Source organism: Ammospiza caudacuta, chromosome 3, assembly GCF_027887145.1.
Source record: "Ammospiza caudacuta isolate bAmmCau1 chromosome 3, bAmmCau1.pri, whole genome shotgun sequence".
Taxonomy (NCBI): domain Eukaryota; kingdom Metazoa; phylum Chordata; class Aves; order Passeriformes; family Passerellidae; genus Ammospiza; species Ammospiza caudacuta.
In genome coordinates, this window is record NC_080595.1 from 6,501,261 (window position 1) to 6,514,052 (window position 12,792).

Here is a 12,792-nt window from a genome sequence, read left to right on the forward strand (position 1 = left end):
GTTTTAGAAAGCCATGACCCACACTCCTATGATAGTTATTTTGCCCTTTTTGCCTTATTTTGGAGAATGATATGATTTTCCCCAAGAGTTCACATTCCATCTTGCTGAACACCACAGATTCACACATGAAATTGCATGCTGAGGTATTTTTTTCCTTGTAACATTCAAGACAGATGTTTCTCATCCCCCCCCCCCCTAAAAACACCAGAGAGTGATGTCCTAGGTATGTTAAAGATTTGCACCACCCCTTGTTGGGAGAAATCATGACTAAAATCTCAGTAGGCAAATCACTCCCATCAGTGCTAACAAGGTGATCACAATCAGTACAGTGAAAAACACTAACCAGGATGCAAAGTTAAAGAAATGCTTCACATGCCATAATGATAGAGTATTTGGAAGGCTGCCCCACACAGGAAGCTCTTTGGGACTCAAAATCCCTGCCCCAGGCACCCGAGGATGCTGGTCTCAGTTAGGCACCAGTTGATTGTTACTCCCATCAAAGCTGAAGGTCAGCAGCAGTCCCTGTGAGAAAACAAACAACCACACATTGTACTGCTCAACCACACAGAGCCCTCATTTGTTGTAAACCCACTCAACAAGTGATCCACAAAGCTTGACCCTCAAGGGCAACCAAGAGAAAAATCTTCAGAAGATAATGCTGGAAATGAAAATTCAATTTTCTGTTGTACTGTAGACATTTCAGAGCTGAAAAAGAATTTAAGTGCCTAACAACTTGCTTACTTTTTGTCCAGATGAAAAATGCTGTCTCTCCCTCCAAACCCTCCCTTTTTACAGCCATTGGCCTTCATGGCTGCAATAACACGAGCAACAGACAGAGATAGATTTAAGAGAAAAACAAAGGAAGAAAACAGCCTGGAGACCAGCTGCACTTTACATAGGGAGACAAAACATGTATGAAGAAAAATTTCTCATTCTGCTGCTCCCCAGGAAAAGAACTGGAGAGCAATTGTCACACTTTGAGCCACAGTGAAGAACAAACATTCAAGACTTGGTTTTTGGGAGTGCAGAGTATTCACAGTGCCTGATAAAACTATTTTAACTTTTCACCAGTTCTCACTTCACCCTAGCATTTATTTGAAAAATAATTGAATGTCATATACAGGTCTTGAAACCCAAAGATAGTATGAAAAAACCAATGCTTTCAAAAATGAAGGTTTAAATCAATAAATATTTTCAAGGAATTCAGCCAGCACCCCTGACTGTAATAGTGTGTGTTGAGTCAATGATGTTAATTTGTATGTTTTGAAAAACCTCCCAGCTGAACCTGACTGTGTGTTGTTTTAAACTCTTTTCCAAATTACCTGGAAATCTTCAAACAAAAGATGCAATGGAGCATTATATGTGTCATGAACAGTCACTTCTCAGACAGCAAGCGTTCCACCTCGTGTTTAACCTTCTGCCTGGCCACAGCCCTGTTTATGAGCAGGCACCAGACACAGCTGTGTATTCCTGTACTGCACTCAGCAATGGTACTGAGCCAGACTGGATCAATCCTCCTGCACAGGTGGAGCAGAGTGTGGGCATGTCTCTTCCAGCAATTAAAATTTCTAAGGGAAAGCAGCCAAGTGTAGCAGACAGGGGTTAAAAGCTTTAGAAGGAAGCCATGAGCCAGTAGGTTAAATGGATTTGATTCTCTATTCTTTGCACATTCCCCTAGTTAGCATATTTACCATCTGATCTAAGTCCTCTCACTGCATTAGCATCCTGTGATCTCCCCTGAGCTTTCTCAAGATCTTAAATGCCTCATCCCTAAGTCTTGAAATGAGAAGCTGAAGAATCCATAGAAAATCCTTCACTTTTTGTAAAAGTAACTGGACCATGAATTAATTCTCTGAGAGCCTCTTATTCTATGAGAGGATTTACCTCAGGCAACACTTGGACAGTGGGCAATTTGAGGACTAAACCTGGGGATGACAGAGGTCAGCTCTTCTGATTTAAAAAAGACAATCCAAATCTGGGCTGGGGAGCTGCTCCTGATTGTGTAGAACAGAGTAGTAAATGTTTGCTTGCAAAATAATAAATTTTAGGGTGAGCAGAACAAATGAGGCAGGGCCATTTTTTACAACCATTCATGTTATACAGCAGAATGTTAGCTACAGAAATTAGTAGTCATTAGTCAAAATTATAGTGTGAGTCTATTAGGCTTTGTTAATCTTTATTAGTCTCTAAACAAACAGTATAAAAACATCACTTGCAGGTACAACCTCTAGTCTTTGATTAAAGAGAATGCTGTATTTTAGAAAAAAAACCTCAAGGCTGACTCCTGCTCTTCCTGTGGGCTTTTAAAGCAAACAGAAATATCCTGAAAAGAAGCACTGAACTATGTTTTCTCACTAAATGAATGAATATAGAGAGAGGTGGATGACCTTTCCCTGCATTTCCTGTGCTTAGATTATTGGCCCAAAAGTTGATGAGCACCTTCTGGTGCTGAGATTTTTCAAGGTCAAGCTGTGAACCTGCTGCCACTGATCTTAACAAAAAGCCTGTATCAAAAATGCCTGGATGGCTTTCAGAACTTCAAGTAATACCTCTCTGACAAAAGATTCAATTTTAAAGACTCTGGATGAGATAAATACCTATCCTTTGCTGTGGAAATTTTCCTAGCTACATCAAAATCAGTGGAAATATGAAAATGCTTTAGCACTTAAGGTTACAACATCCTATTCATAAGCATCCCAATCATTAGATATTCAGATTACCCAGAACTCCCTCTAATGACAGATGAAATTTCTGATCTCTGCAGAATACTTAGTGATCAAGTATGAGCCAAACCAACTCTAAACAGCAAAAGTGAGAGAACAAGAGTGCACAAAAACTGGGTTAGCTAAAACACCAGCCTGTGCTGCCAACCACTTGGCAGGCAGAAGAGCTGGAGCTGTGATATGCAGGGCAGCTGATGTGGCTCATGTAGCTGCTTTACATCACACCCATCCTTCCCACGTTTGCTGATACAAACTTTTTGCCTTTCCCTTCAACACCTCCAGAGAACAGCACAGCACAGCTGCTGCATTGTGTAACTAATACCCCATCTGATCCCAGAGGACAACTTCATCTTAACATGGTTACCCTCCCTTCAATCCCCTGGAAAATCCTAATTCTGTGCTAGCCAGAGATAAATGCTAAATGCCAGCACCAAATCCCTCTACACAGCACTTGGCATTTGATGTCCTACCTTCTCCAGGTGTCTTCTCACAGCAAAGGACAGCTGGCAGTGATGCCTGCTGCTCACAAACAGTATATTTGTTATCTCTGTGTGTGTATTTATGTGCATGTGTATATATATATGCCTTGCATACGTAACCCCAAGAGCCTGTCCCAACCTATCAAACACCGTGGTAGAAGCAGGAGGTGGGGAAAAAAAAACATATTGAGCAATGACAGAAAATTCTGGAGATCTCAGTGCAAAATATTCCATGGAAGACATGAAAGAACAGGTCAGCCCATCATGCAGGCTACCTTTTGACTCACCCATTGCTTCAGTGGACAGCAGTTTCCTTGTTTAGTTTGTCACTCGATTATTCAAAGCACAAAACTCCACGTCTCCCCATAAATCACTGGCAAAGTAGAACAGGAAGATGTGTCCAACTGTGTCTTAATACATTTTAACAGGATTTCTGCTTTCAGGTAAGAAAAAGTTCAGAGAGGAAATAATCTCAAAGCCCCCATATTTTCTCAGAACAGACAGGGACATGACACTTTGTCAATCAGTTAATCATATCAATTTCTACAAAGAACATTTATGTAAGTTTGATGGAGGTGTATGTCCTATGGCAGAGACAGACAAAATCATTCAAGAGTTATAGACCAAGCTTCTGCACTGCAAGGATGGCTGAGGGCTCAGAGGATTTTTCTTTCCAGCACTGTTACAGACATCCCATCAGTCAGGTCCCCTGTGTGCAATACAAGCAGCTTTCTTTGCCAAACAGATCTAAGGAGGGAACTCTCTGGAAGCCAGAATGATTCCCACTCACTGGATGTACATTATCCAGCCCCACATTCCCCATTTTTGGTGGCACTTCTGGATACCAGCACCTTGTTCCACCCCAGGCAATGAGGGGCTAAAGGCAGCATAGGGAGGGTAGGGAAAAGGACTGTGACTTTGTGAGTGTGTAGCAAGAGACCCGAAAATTGGTAGGAGAAAGGTAATGGGAAATATTTCAGAGGAATATGGAGGAACAGTGAGGGCAGGAGAGGAAGGCAGCAGTTTTCTGAGCTGCAAAGGCAAAGCAATGAGTGAGGAAAGGAACAGACTATGCTGGAGACAATTTTATGTCTCCACACAGGCAATGTGGCACCAGCAGGCAGAGAAATTGAGAATTTTGATCCAGCTGAACCAGAGTAAACTCTCCCTCCCTTACTTATCAAATTAGTATATTTGGTTTAATTCTAGGGGCCTGCTGTGCCTTCCTCTCCCTTCTTTCCTTTCCCACAACCCTGGTTATTCCCTGTTGAACCCCTCAGCACCTGAACTTTTGACACTCTCCTCAGGTTTCACACTTGGTAATGGACAAACAGTGGCAGTAACTGTGCTGGCAGGAAGTTAATTTTACTGAGCTACACTGCTCCCACGAGCTTCTTGAAACTGTCTGAGTCACCACATCTTTTCAGATTCTGTGACTTCAACGTCCCCATCCTCAGATGATCTTTTGTAGGAAGTAAACCTGTCTAACCTGAGGCTGCAGATAAGCAAATATATTTGTCACCATTTCACAAGTTTCCGTTTTACAACATTATGTTTTCCCCCCAAAACCCCAGGTTTCATTTTGTGTGCAAATACTACATGACTTACTTCAGCCTCACTGACTTTCATTAAAGTGGAAGTGAAGCTTTTCCAGCAATCCCTTCTCTCCTGGTCAAGGCAAGCATCCAGGACTGCAAGCCCTGTTACCAAAAGCAGGGACACGACTGAGAAATTACAGAACTAAAAGTTAAATCCACCATATCTTTAAAGATAAAGATAAATTCTGTAGTAGAGGACTGTAGCAGATTCCCACCAATATGTTCTGAGCACTGCAGTAGAGTGGCTTCTGTGTAGGGCTGTCAAGGGAGAGTTTCTACATTTTAAAAATGTAAATTACTAAAAAAAACCCTCCAACTTATTGAAGATTGCACCATTAAGGCCAATCTATCCAACAGAAAACCATCCATTAAAACACTTCTGTTTAAGAAATGAAAAGAAATAAAAAATAGAAACAGATTAAAACTTTCAGTTTGATTCTGGCAGAAAGAAAAACCTAATTACACTGTAAATTTCCTTTCCTAATTTTACTTCCCTTTGTTTTTGGCAAGCTCTGTACCTCAAGGTAAAGACAGTTGTTAAGGAAGTCAGTCTCAAATGGCTAAGAAAACAGACTGAAAAGTAAACAAAAATGTGCAATGCTTGTGAGATACCTACAGAAAGTCTATAAAGACTGTCAAGTTTCGTTGTGATCTGCCCCAGAGATAATGAATCCACAGGAAAGGGACTCTCTTCAGCCAAGGCAAAGAATTATATTTTTTTAGCCATCAGATATGCATATTTATGACTTGTGAAGCTTAATGATTAATATCCTCACCTTGTAAATGGGGAACAACTGGGCTTCTGCCCTACCTGTGGCAGTCACTCCCTCAGCCTGCACAACAGAAATTTTGCTTTTCTCCCCATTTGCTGCATTCAGGAAGGGCACCAAGGTGGCCTGAGGAGATTTACAATCAAAGGCTTCCTGGCCTGGCCTTTGCTCAGCTCTGAGGATAACACAAGCAAGCACCAAAGAGACTCCATATATAGCTGTAGAAACGCCAGAACGCCATCAGAGGAGCATAGCCCTTAAATGGCAAAACTATCTAGAAGATGAAAGCAAGTATTTTCCTACAAAATTAGTAATTCTTGCCAAAACATGTTGAATTCTATGGGGCCTTTCATTTTCAGGAGTTTTCACTGGAAAGGAGTCATCAAATTCTTAAAGCCAAAAGCCTCTATTTATAAAACTAAAGAAATGAGGGAAATTTGTCTTAAGGAGCTTTCAAAACATCAGTTCCACTTTCAGCTCCAGGCATTGGCAGGAAAGCAGAAAAGTCTGATCTTCAGAAAATACAGTCAGCTATGTTCTTCCAGAAAAGAAAACTGATCCCTGGAGTCATTGCTTGCACCTCCTGGGTCAGCATACCAGTGCCTAGGATCACACAATGAGAACAAGGAAAGTATCTTCTGCAGTACAAGGTATGGAAATGGACCTGGAGCATTGTTCAGGCACACAGAAGCACGCAGTCTCTGTGTGTCCCCCCCTCCTGTAGAAAAAAAATAATAATTAAAAAAAAAAGGGTTCAATGCAGAACTGCCTCTACTTATGCAAGGTCTGGGCTCCTCCCAGCTGAAATGGCTGGGAAAGGGCAGGAACTGCCACACGGCAGGACTGCTTCCAAAACTGCCTCTTGCCACATTCTTCAGACCCATGGGATGGACTAAAGTGAAAAAAGCCTTTAGGAGATATTTTAGGGAAAAAAAAATGCTGCCTTATCCCAGCTGCACAGTGGAGATGAGGAGAGCCTGGCAGCGGAGCTGATGGCCAGCCCCAAGGACTTCTGATCCTCAGGCTACTCCTGGAAAACCTGTGTGGCTGTCCTGTCTTCCCTCATTGCTGGAGGAATAAAGAATTTGGGACAGTAGGTAATTTGCCTGTCTCACCTACTTAGATGGAGACTTTTTCCCAGCACCGCCAGAGCTGTGAGCCCTCAAAGTGAGGGGCAGCAGTGCAGCTCAATCACTGGGCTGGGGAAAGAACAGTCCAAATACAACTAAAAGCACCTCATGAACGTGTGTAAATATCTAAGGTGGGGCTTTAGATATCAAGATATTCTTGATATCTATTTAGATATCAAGATATCTTGTTTAGATATCTCAAGGAGATGGAGCCAGGCTCTTCATAGCGGTGCCAGCAATAGGACAAGAGGCAACAGGCAGAAACTGATGCACAGGAAATTCCACGTGAGCATAAGGAAGAACTTCTTTATTGTGCTGATGATCACACACAAAACATACTGCCCAAAAGGGCTGCAGAGTTTCCCTCACTGGAGTATTCCCACAACCCTCTCATGGCAGTCTTGTGCCACATGCTCTGGGATGACCCTGCTTGAGCAGGGAGATTGGGCCACCACTGTGGTCTCTTTCAAGAGACATGTTCTGTGATAGGTTGGAGATCCAGATGAGGCTGGCAGTGCTCAGGAACAGCCGGCTCCCTCTCAGATTTGCACTCGCACAGTTCATTTCAGTAGATGTTTTAATGTCAATTTCGCAGCGAGGCGAGCAAGGAAATAAAATGGCGGCCGGGCTGAAACTCCCTCCAACGACCCCCAGGGGGCGCGGCGGGACCCGGCCCCTCCCGCTGCCCAACATGGCAGCGCCCGGCGCGGCTTCACCCGCCGGGGAGAACGGGCGGCGCCCGCCAGGAACGGCCAGCTTCCGGCGCCCGCCCCCTTCCGGGAGGGCCGGGCCTCCGCGCCATGCCCACGCCGGGAGCCGGCGGCGTGAAGGGAGGCGGCGCCCGCCGGTGCCGCTGGGCCGGGGCTGCGCGGACGAGCCGCTGCTTCAGCCTCCCGCGGGGAGCGCTTTCTGGCTGAAATCGCCGGCGCAGGTGGCGTGAGGGCGGACGGCCCTTTGCTGGTGGGCGCCGGAGCGGATCGAGGCCCGCCCGGCCTGAGGGGGATGCGCGGCTAGCCCGCGCTCGCAGCCAGCCCAGCCCAGCCCCGGTGGTCGTCGCGGAGCTGGCGTCGGGAGGCCACAAGATGTTCAGCTGGCTGGGCACCGACGACCGTCGGCGGAAGGACCCGGAGGTGTTCCAAACGGTCAGCGACGGCCTGAAGAAGCTTTACAAGACCAAGCTGCTGCCGCTGGAAGAACACTACAAGTTCCACGAGTTCCACTCGCCCGCCCTGGAGGATGCCGACTTCGACAACAAGCCCATGGTGCTGCTCGTGGGGCAGTACTCCACTGGGAAGACCACCTTCATCAGGTAAAACCCCGCTGCCCCCTCCCAGCCATGCCTGCACCCTCGACGCCCGACCACCGGGGTGGGGCAGAACTGCTGCCCGTGGTATGGCTCGATCCCCCTCCTGTTACCCCCTTCGCGTCCCCTCAGCAGCTTTCCATTGTAGCTTTTCATTTTCATTTTCACTCAAAAGCAGAGCATCCCTTGGCGAGCACAGGGTGGTGCAAGATGTCCCATGAAACACCGACGTGGCAAAGAGTAGCCCAGGGCAGGGCTGAGGAGCGCGGGCAGGGCAGGAGTGCGGAGCTGCGTGTGAGTCACCGGGGCCCTCCTGGCCGCTCAAAGTGCAAAGGCTTTGGGAAGCCTCTGCGGGGCATTCCACACGCACACTGCCCCGCTTGACCCTTGAGATAGCCATTCTTTTCAATTTGCTGCAGCTTTTTGAGGGGTGAGGCAGCTTTAAAGGGGGTGCTTCGGTTTGCAGGCGTTGCTGTTGCTGTTACACGCTTGCCTGTGTCTGTGTTTCTCTGCGCTGTCCCAGAGGCAGCACTCGGATCCCGCTGAGAGAAGCCTGTGTGTGTGCCTGTGCGCAGAGACCTGCCCCTCCTCAGGGATCCAGAAGCAGAGCCCTGCTTTAACTGTGTCCTGCTCCGCCGAGATGCTGGGAGCAGCGAGTTCCTTTCGAGCTGTAAAAGAAAGAGCAGCTGCCAGCAGCTCTTTCATTTCCCGATGTGAAGCTGTCGCAGAGAAAGGGTTAAACTTCTCCGGCTGGACTTGCTTGCAGGGATCTGTGTTCAGCCATGCTGCTAGTTCAACTTGCAGCAGCCTTTCCCTTGGGATCGTAGCTGAAGCTGCGCTGTCCGTGTTTCCTATGTGATTCATAAGCTAAGCGTTAAATTCCAGCCTTTTTCTGGTGAGGCTGTGTTGAAATCTGTGGAATTACCCCAGTGTAAATCTGGACGCTAGCCACAGGCAGCCAGCCCTTTGTTCTACCAGTATTTCTTGGTGAAGGAGGGAACTGCAGAGAGTAGAGAGAGGTGAATCAAATTGACTGTACCTCTAAAGGAATGACCTTGAGAAATGCAGGTTTTTTTTTTTTTTTTTTTTTTTTAATGTGCTGTAATATTCCTGCTGCTCAATTTCCTGGTCAGGAGCCAAGAACAGAATGCATTTCTGCTACCTTGGCACGTACCTGGCAAACAAAGTTTAAGAGTTAAAAGGCTTTTCTCATATGGGCAGGTCAGGTGGATGGTGAAGGGTGGAAAAGACCCAAAGAAGCATTTTGCACATGTTTGCAAAGGGAGTTACTCTTCTGAAAAATAGAGAGGATAGCACAAATGCCTGGTTTCACCCCAGATCTTTGTTCTGTGACTCTATACCAAACCTGTTTGGAAAGCTTTTTCTGTCCTCTGGGTTACAGACACTCAGAGCCTGAACAGGAGGAATTGCTGAATTCCTGATAAGGCTGGCTAACTAAAGCATCTTTTCCTAATTCGTTTCTCTGGGTTGTCAGCATCAGTGTTTCCCTGCAGTCTCACCAGCATGCTGTTAGCAGAGACTTCTGCCTTTGCCCCTCTCTGCTCAGTGAAGTCCTTCTGTAAGCCTCAGCTCCTTTTGCAGCAACTTTGGGTGCCTAGAGCACGTTCCAGGTACAAGAAGATTGAGTCTTTGCTCATGTGGCATGGCAGCAACAACCTTTTTGCTTCCAGCAAGTGGATCTGAGCTTCTGACAACTGCTTTTCACTCATGCTTGTGTCCTCTTCTCCCCCTTTTTTCCAGGCACAGGGCTGGGATGAGCCTGCAGGGATGATGGTCGGGCAAAAGTGACCAGGAGCTTTGGCAGCTTCTGCTTCATTGGGGTGCCAAATGGGCCTTCCAGAAAGGCAGAGTGCCCAAGAAGGTGAAAGTTGAGAGCTTTGGTAGAACCCCAGGGTCTCTAAGAGTAGTGTGAGAGTCTGTCACTCCAGTGTGCTCCCAGACAAAGGCCAGGGAACCTCGTGTTGCTCGTGACAGGCTTGCAGCAGGAGCTCGCAGGCACTGCTCATTAGAGAGCTGGGATAAGCCCCAGATTAGCATCCAGAGTTATTGTGGGAAGGCAAGTGGGAGCTAAAGCTGAGAGCAGGGAGGAGTTAAAGGGGGCTGGGGGGAGGAAGTGGGAGGGTTGACAACCATTATGGCTTAGCAGAGTGAAGCAAGAAACAGCCTCTGGACATTCTGTCCACCGTCTTGTCAGGATAATTAGGGTTATCCTTAATTATCAATTCCACTCTTAAATTGCATCCTGCTTCTACTGCCATGCAATTTAGGGAGATGAGTTAATGCTAGTAAACAATCATGGGGAATGAACTCAGCCCCACTTTACCTGCATCCCAGGACACCTAACCAAAAAAAAAAGACCCTTAGTCACCTACCTAAGGAATGTCTGTCTCCCAAACCTCTTTCCTTGTTTTGAGGAATCTGAGGTGAAACAAGGAAGAAATGCAAGGCTCTGAAGCACCTAAGCTGCAGCATCTTGCAGTGAGGCTGCTCTCTTGTCAGGAGCTGATGGCAGAAACAAGGCAGTCAAGGTCAGCAGTGAGAAACATTCCTAGGGGCTGAGCCAGGGAAGAGGGAGGTGAGTTGTGTGGGTCAAAGCCAGTGAAGCAAGACCAGAGCATGGCTTGTTTCCAGTGGAACCAGGCTGTTCCCTCTTCTCCTTGCAGGGACACAGCTGAGCCCTCTGTGCTGTGTGAAAGGTGTTGCATTGCTTTGCAGTGCAGCTTTTCCATTCCTGCTTCCTGCTGTATCATCTCTTTGTGCTCACTCCATTTCTCTCCTCAGCATACATTTGGCTGATGCTTTTCCACAGGGTTGGGGGCTGAAAGTCGCTGCTGGTCAGGGCCAGGCAACACCTCTACCTGGGAATGTGTGACAGCCACTGCAGGTTCTCACTGGAGCCTGCCTTTATAACGTTATTGCTTCTTGTGTTTCCTGTAAGAGAGTGGGAGTACAGGACAGAACATTACTCTCCTAATTAACTTAGATTCCTTGGACATTTCTAAAAATAATCCTGGCTCAAGTCCAGCCATCCTGCTAATAAAATAAACAAGCCTGCTAGAGCCCTACTGACTGTCAACATGGCTCGCTGTTCTGGTGTAGCCACCCCTTCCTCCTACAGCTAATCATTTACACGTCCTGGCCCCTCACAGGCTGCACACAGAGCTCTGGTGTGACCTCCCCGTGCAGCCCTGAGCCTTCCATCCGTGCCTGCACGGGGCAGTTTGTTGTCACCGTTTCCTCTGCTCTGCCCTCCTTCCCGTTCCGCTCAGCATCACCTCTGCCGCCACACTCGCGGCATCCTGCAGGGCTCCTGCGTGACTCATCACAGCCCCTTCCCCCACATCCTGCGGCGCGCCAGCCCGGCCTCTCCTTCCTCACCATCCCCAAATCCACCTGGGAAAGGGGATCCCAAGCTGGGCTGGGCTAACGCAGCTTTCCTGCCCTGCCCCTTCCCAGGGACAGGCAAACAGCATGATGCTTGCAGCCACACACTGGCTCCAGACACTGCTCTAAAAAGCAGATTGGTCATAAAAACCTATTCTCCTACTCCACAACTTCCCTCACCTGGCTGGGAGTCACTCCCCCAGGCTTTGAAGGTGTTCAGAGCTCAGTTTAAGGCGTGCAGCGCTGGCAGAGGAGATTGCTTGCTGGTGGTTGGTGTTTTCCACAGCTGTTGTTTGCTCTTCTCTCCCAGAAATCCCCACAAATGTGACAACTGCATGTGTTCTCTGTCCTGCCTCTGGTAGCCAGGGCAGGCTGTGTCACTGCTGAGCACAAGTGCCTTCCCCCCATCAGGCAGTGTCAATGCAACCCCTTGTGTTTGTCCTCTGCACAATGAGATTCTTATGCTGCTGACACCCTGCTGCACAATGTACCCAAATCTCCCAGAGGGGCCTCACTTAAAATAGATGCTGGGATGGTGGGCAGTACAAATCCTCATCTCTCTGGTTTCCTACCACTTGTTGCATATAAGTCAGTCACATTGGTGTGTGGCTGCTTCTTTTGTGCTTTTGTTGGGATTTTTTTTGTTTTGTGTTTTTTTACAAGAAATAAACACAGAAATGCTTTGAAACATTAGCTGAGTGGAGCTGTGATAAAATTCTTTCAAACAGTCTGTCTGGAGGAGTTGTTATTCCACACAGGACTTTTGGTTAGTTTTTCTGGGAAGCTTTGTCTGTAAATAACAAACAACTCCCCCCCTCAACTAATTCTCACTTCTGCTCAAAAGCTGTCATATTCCACGTGCATTTCAAGCCTCTAAAAAAGAAAAAAGGTGGTTGTTACAGCAAGGCTGCAACCTGACATCAGGAGTAAGGGGCCTTTCTCAAAAGCCCTTCACCTGTTATATTTGGCAGCTGTTAATGCTGCCTATTTGTTTTCTCTCTAGTATTTGCATGGGGAGAATCAAAGATTTATTTCTATGGATTCAGTGAATTTCCATCTGTATGAAGCCACTGGCTTGACAGCAATGTCCATCAGGGAGGCACAAGCTTAGTTTCCAAAGTCTGACCAAGTGGCTTCTAACCTAGCAAATAGTGTAAAGAGCTTTCCAGGGAACTGAGGGTCTTATAGTCCCTCACACAGGGACTTCCTTCACTAAGACTCACCTGAGTGAACCAGTTCTGGTGCTTAGACATATCAGTCTCAATCATGAAAAAAATTTCCAGTCCTTCTCCTTTTTCCTTTTCCACATCCCCACAATCTGCTTTTATCATCATGGCAATCCTGAAATAATCTACCTACCCACTGGGGATTAGGTCAAAGCAAT

The 12,792-nt window shown here is 46.8% G+C and overlaps 1 protein-coding gene across 1 annotated transcript in view; it reads left to right on the forward strand.

Moving 5' to 3' along the window:
* Positions 1-7,536: 7,536 nt before the first annotated feature.
* EHD3 (EH domain containing 3) overlaps positions 7,537-12,792 on the forward strand; it is a 28,942-nt gene continuing 23,686 nt past the window's right edge. Inside the window, exon 1 of the mRNA XM_058802816.1 lies at positions 7,537-8,009. Within this exon, the coding sequence (XP_058658799.1) occupies positions 7,783-8,009 (227 nt within the window). The 5' untranslated portion in view covers positions 7,537-7,782. The remainder of the gene's footprint in view (positions 8,010-12,792) is intronic.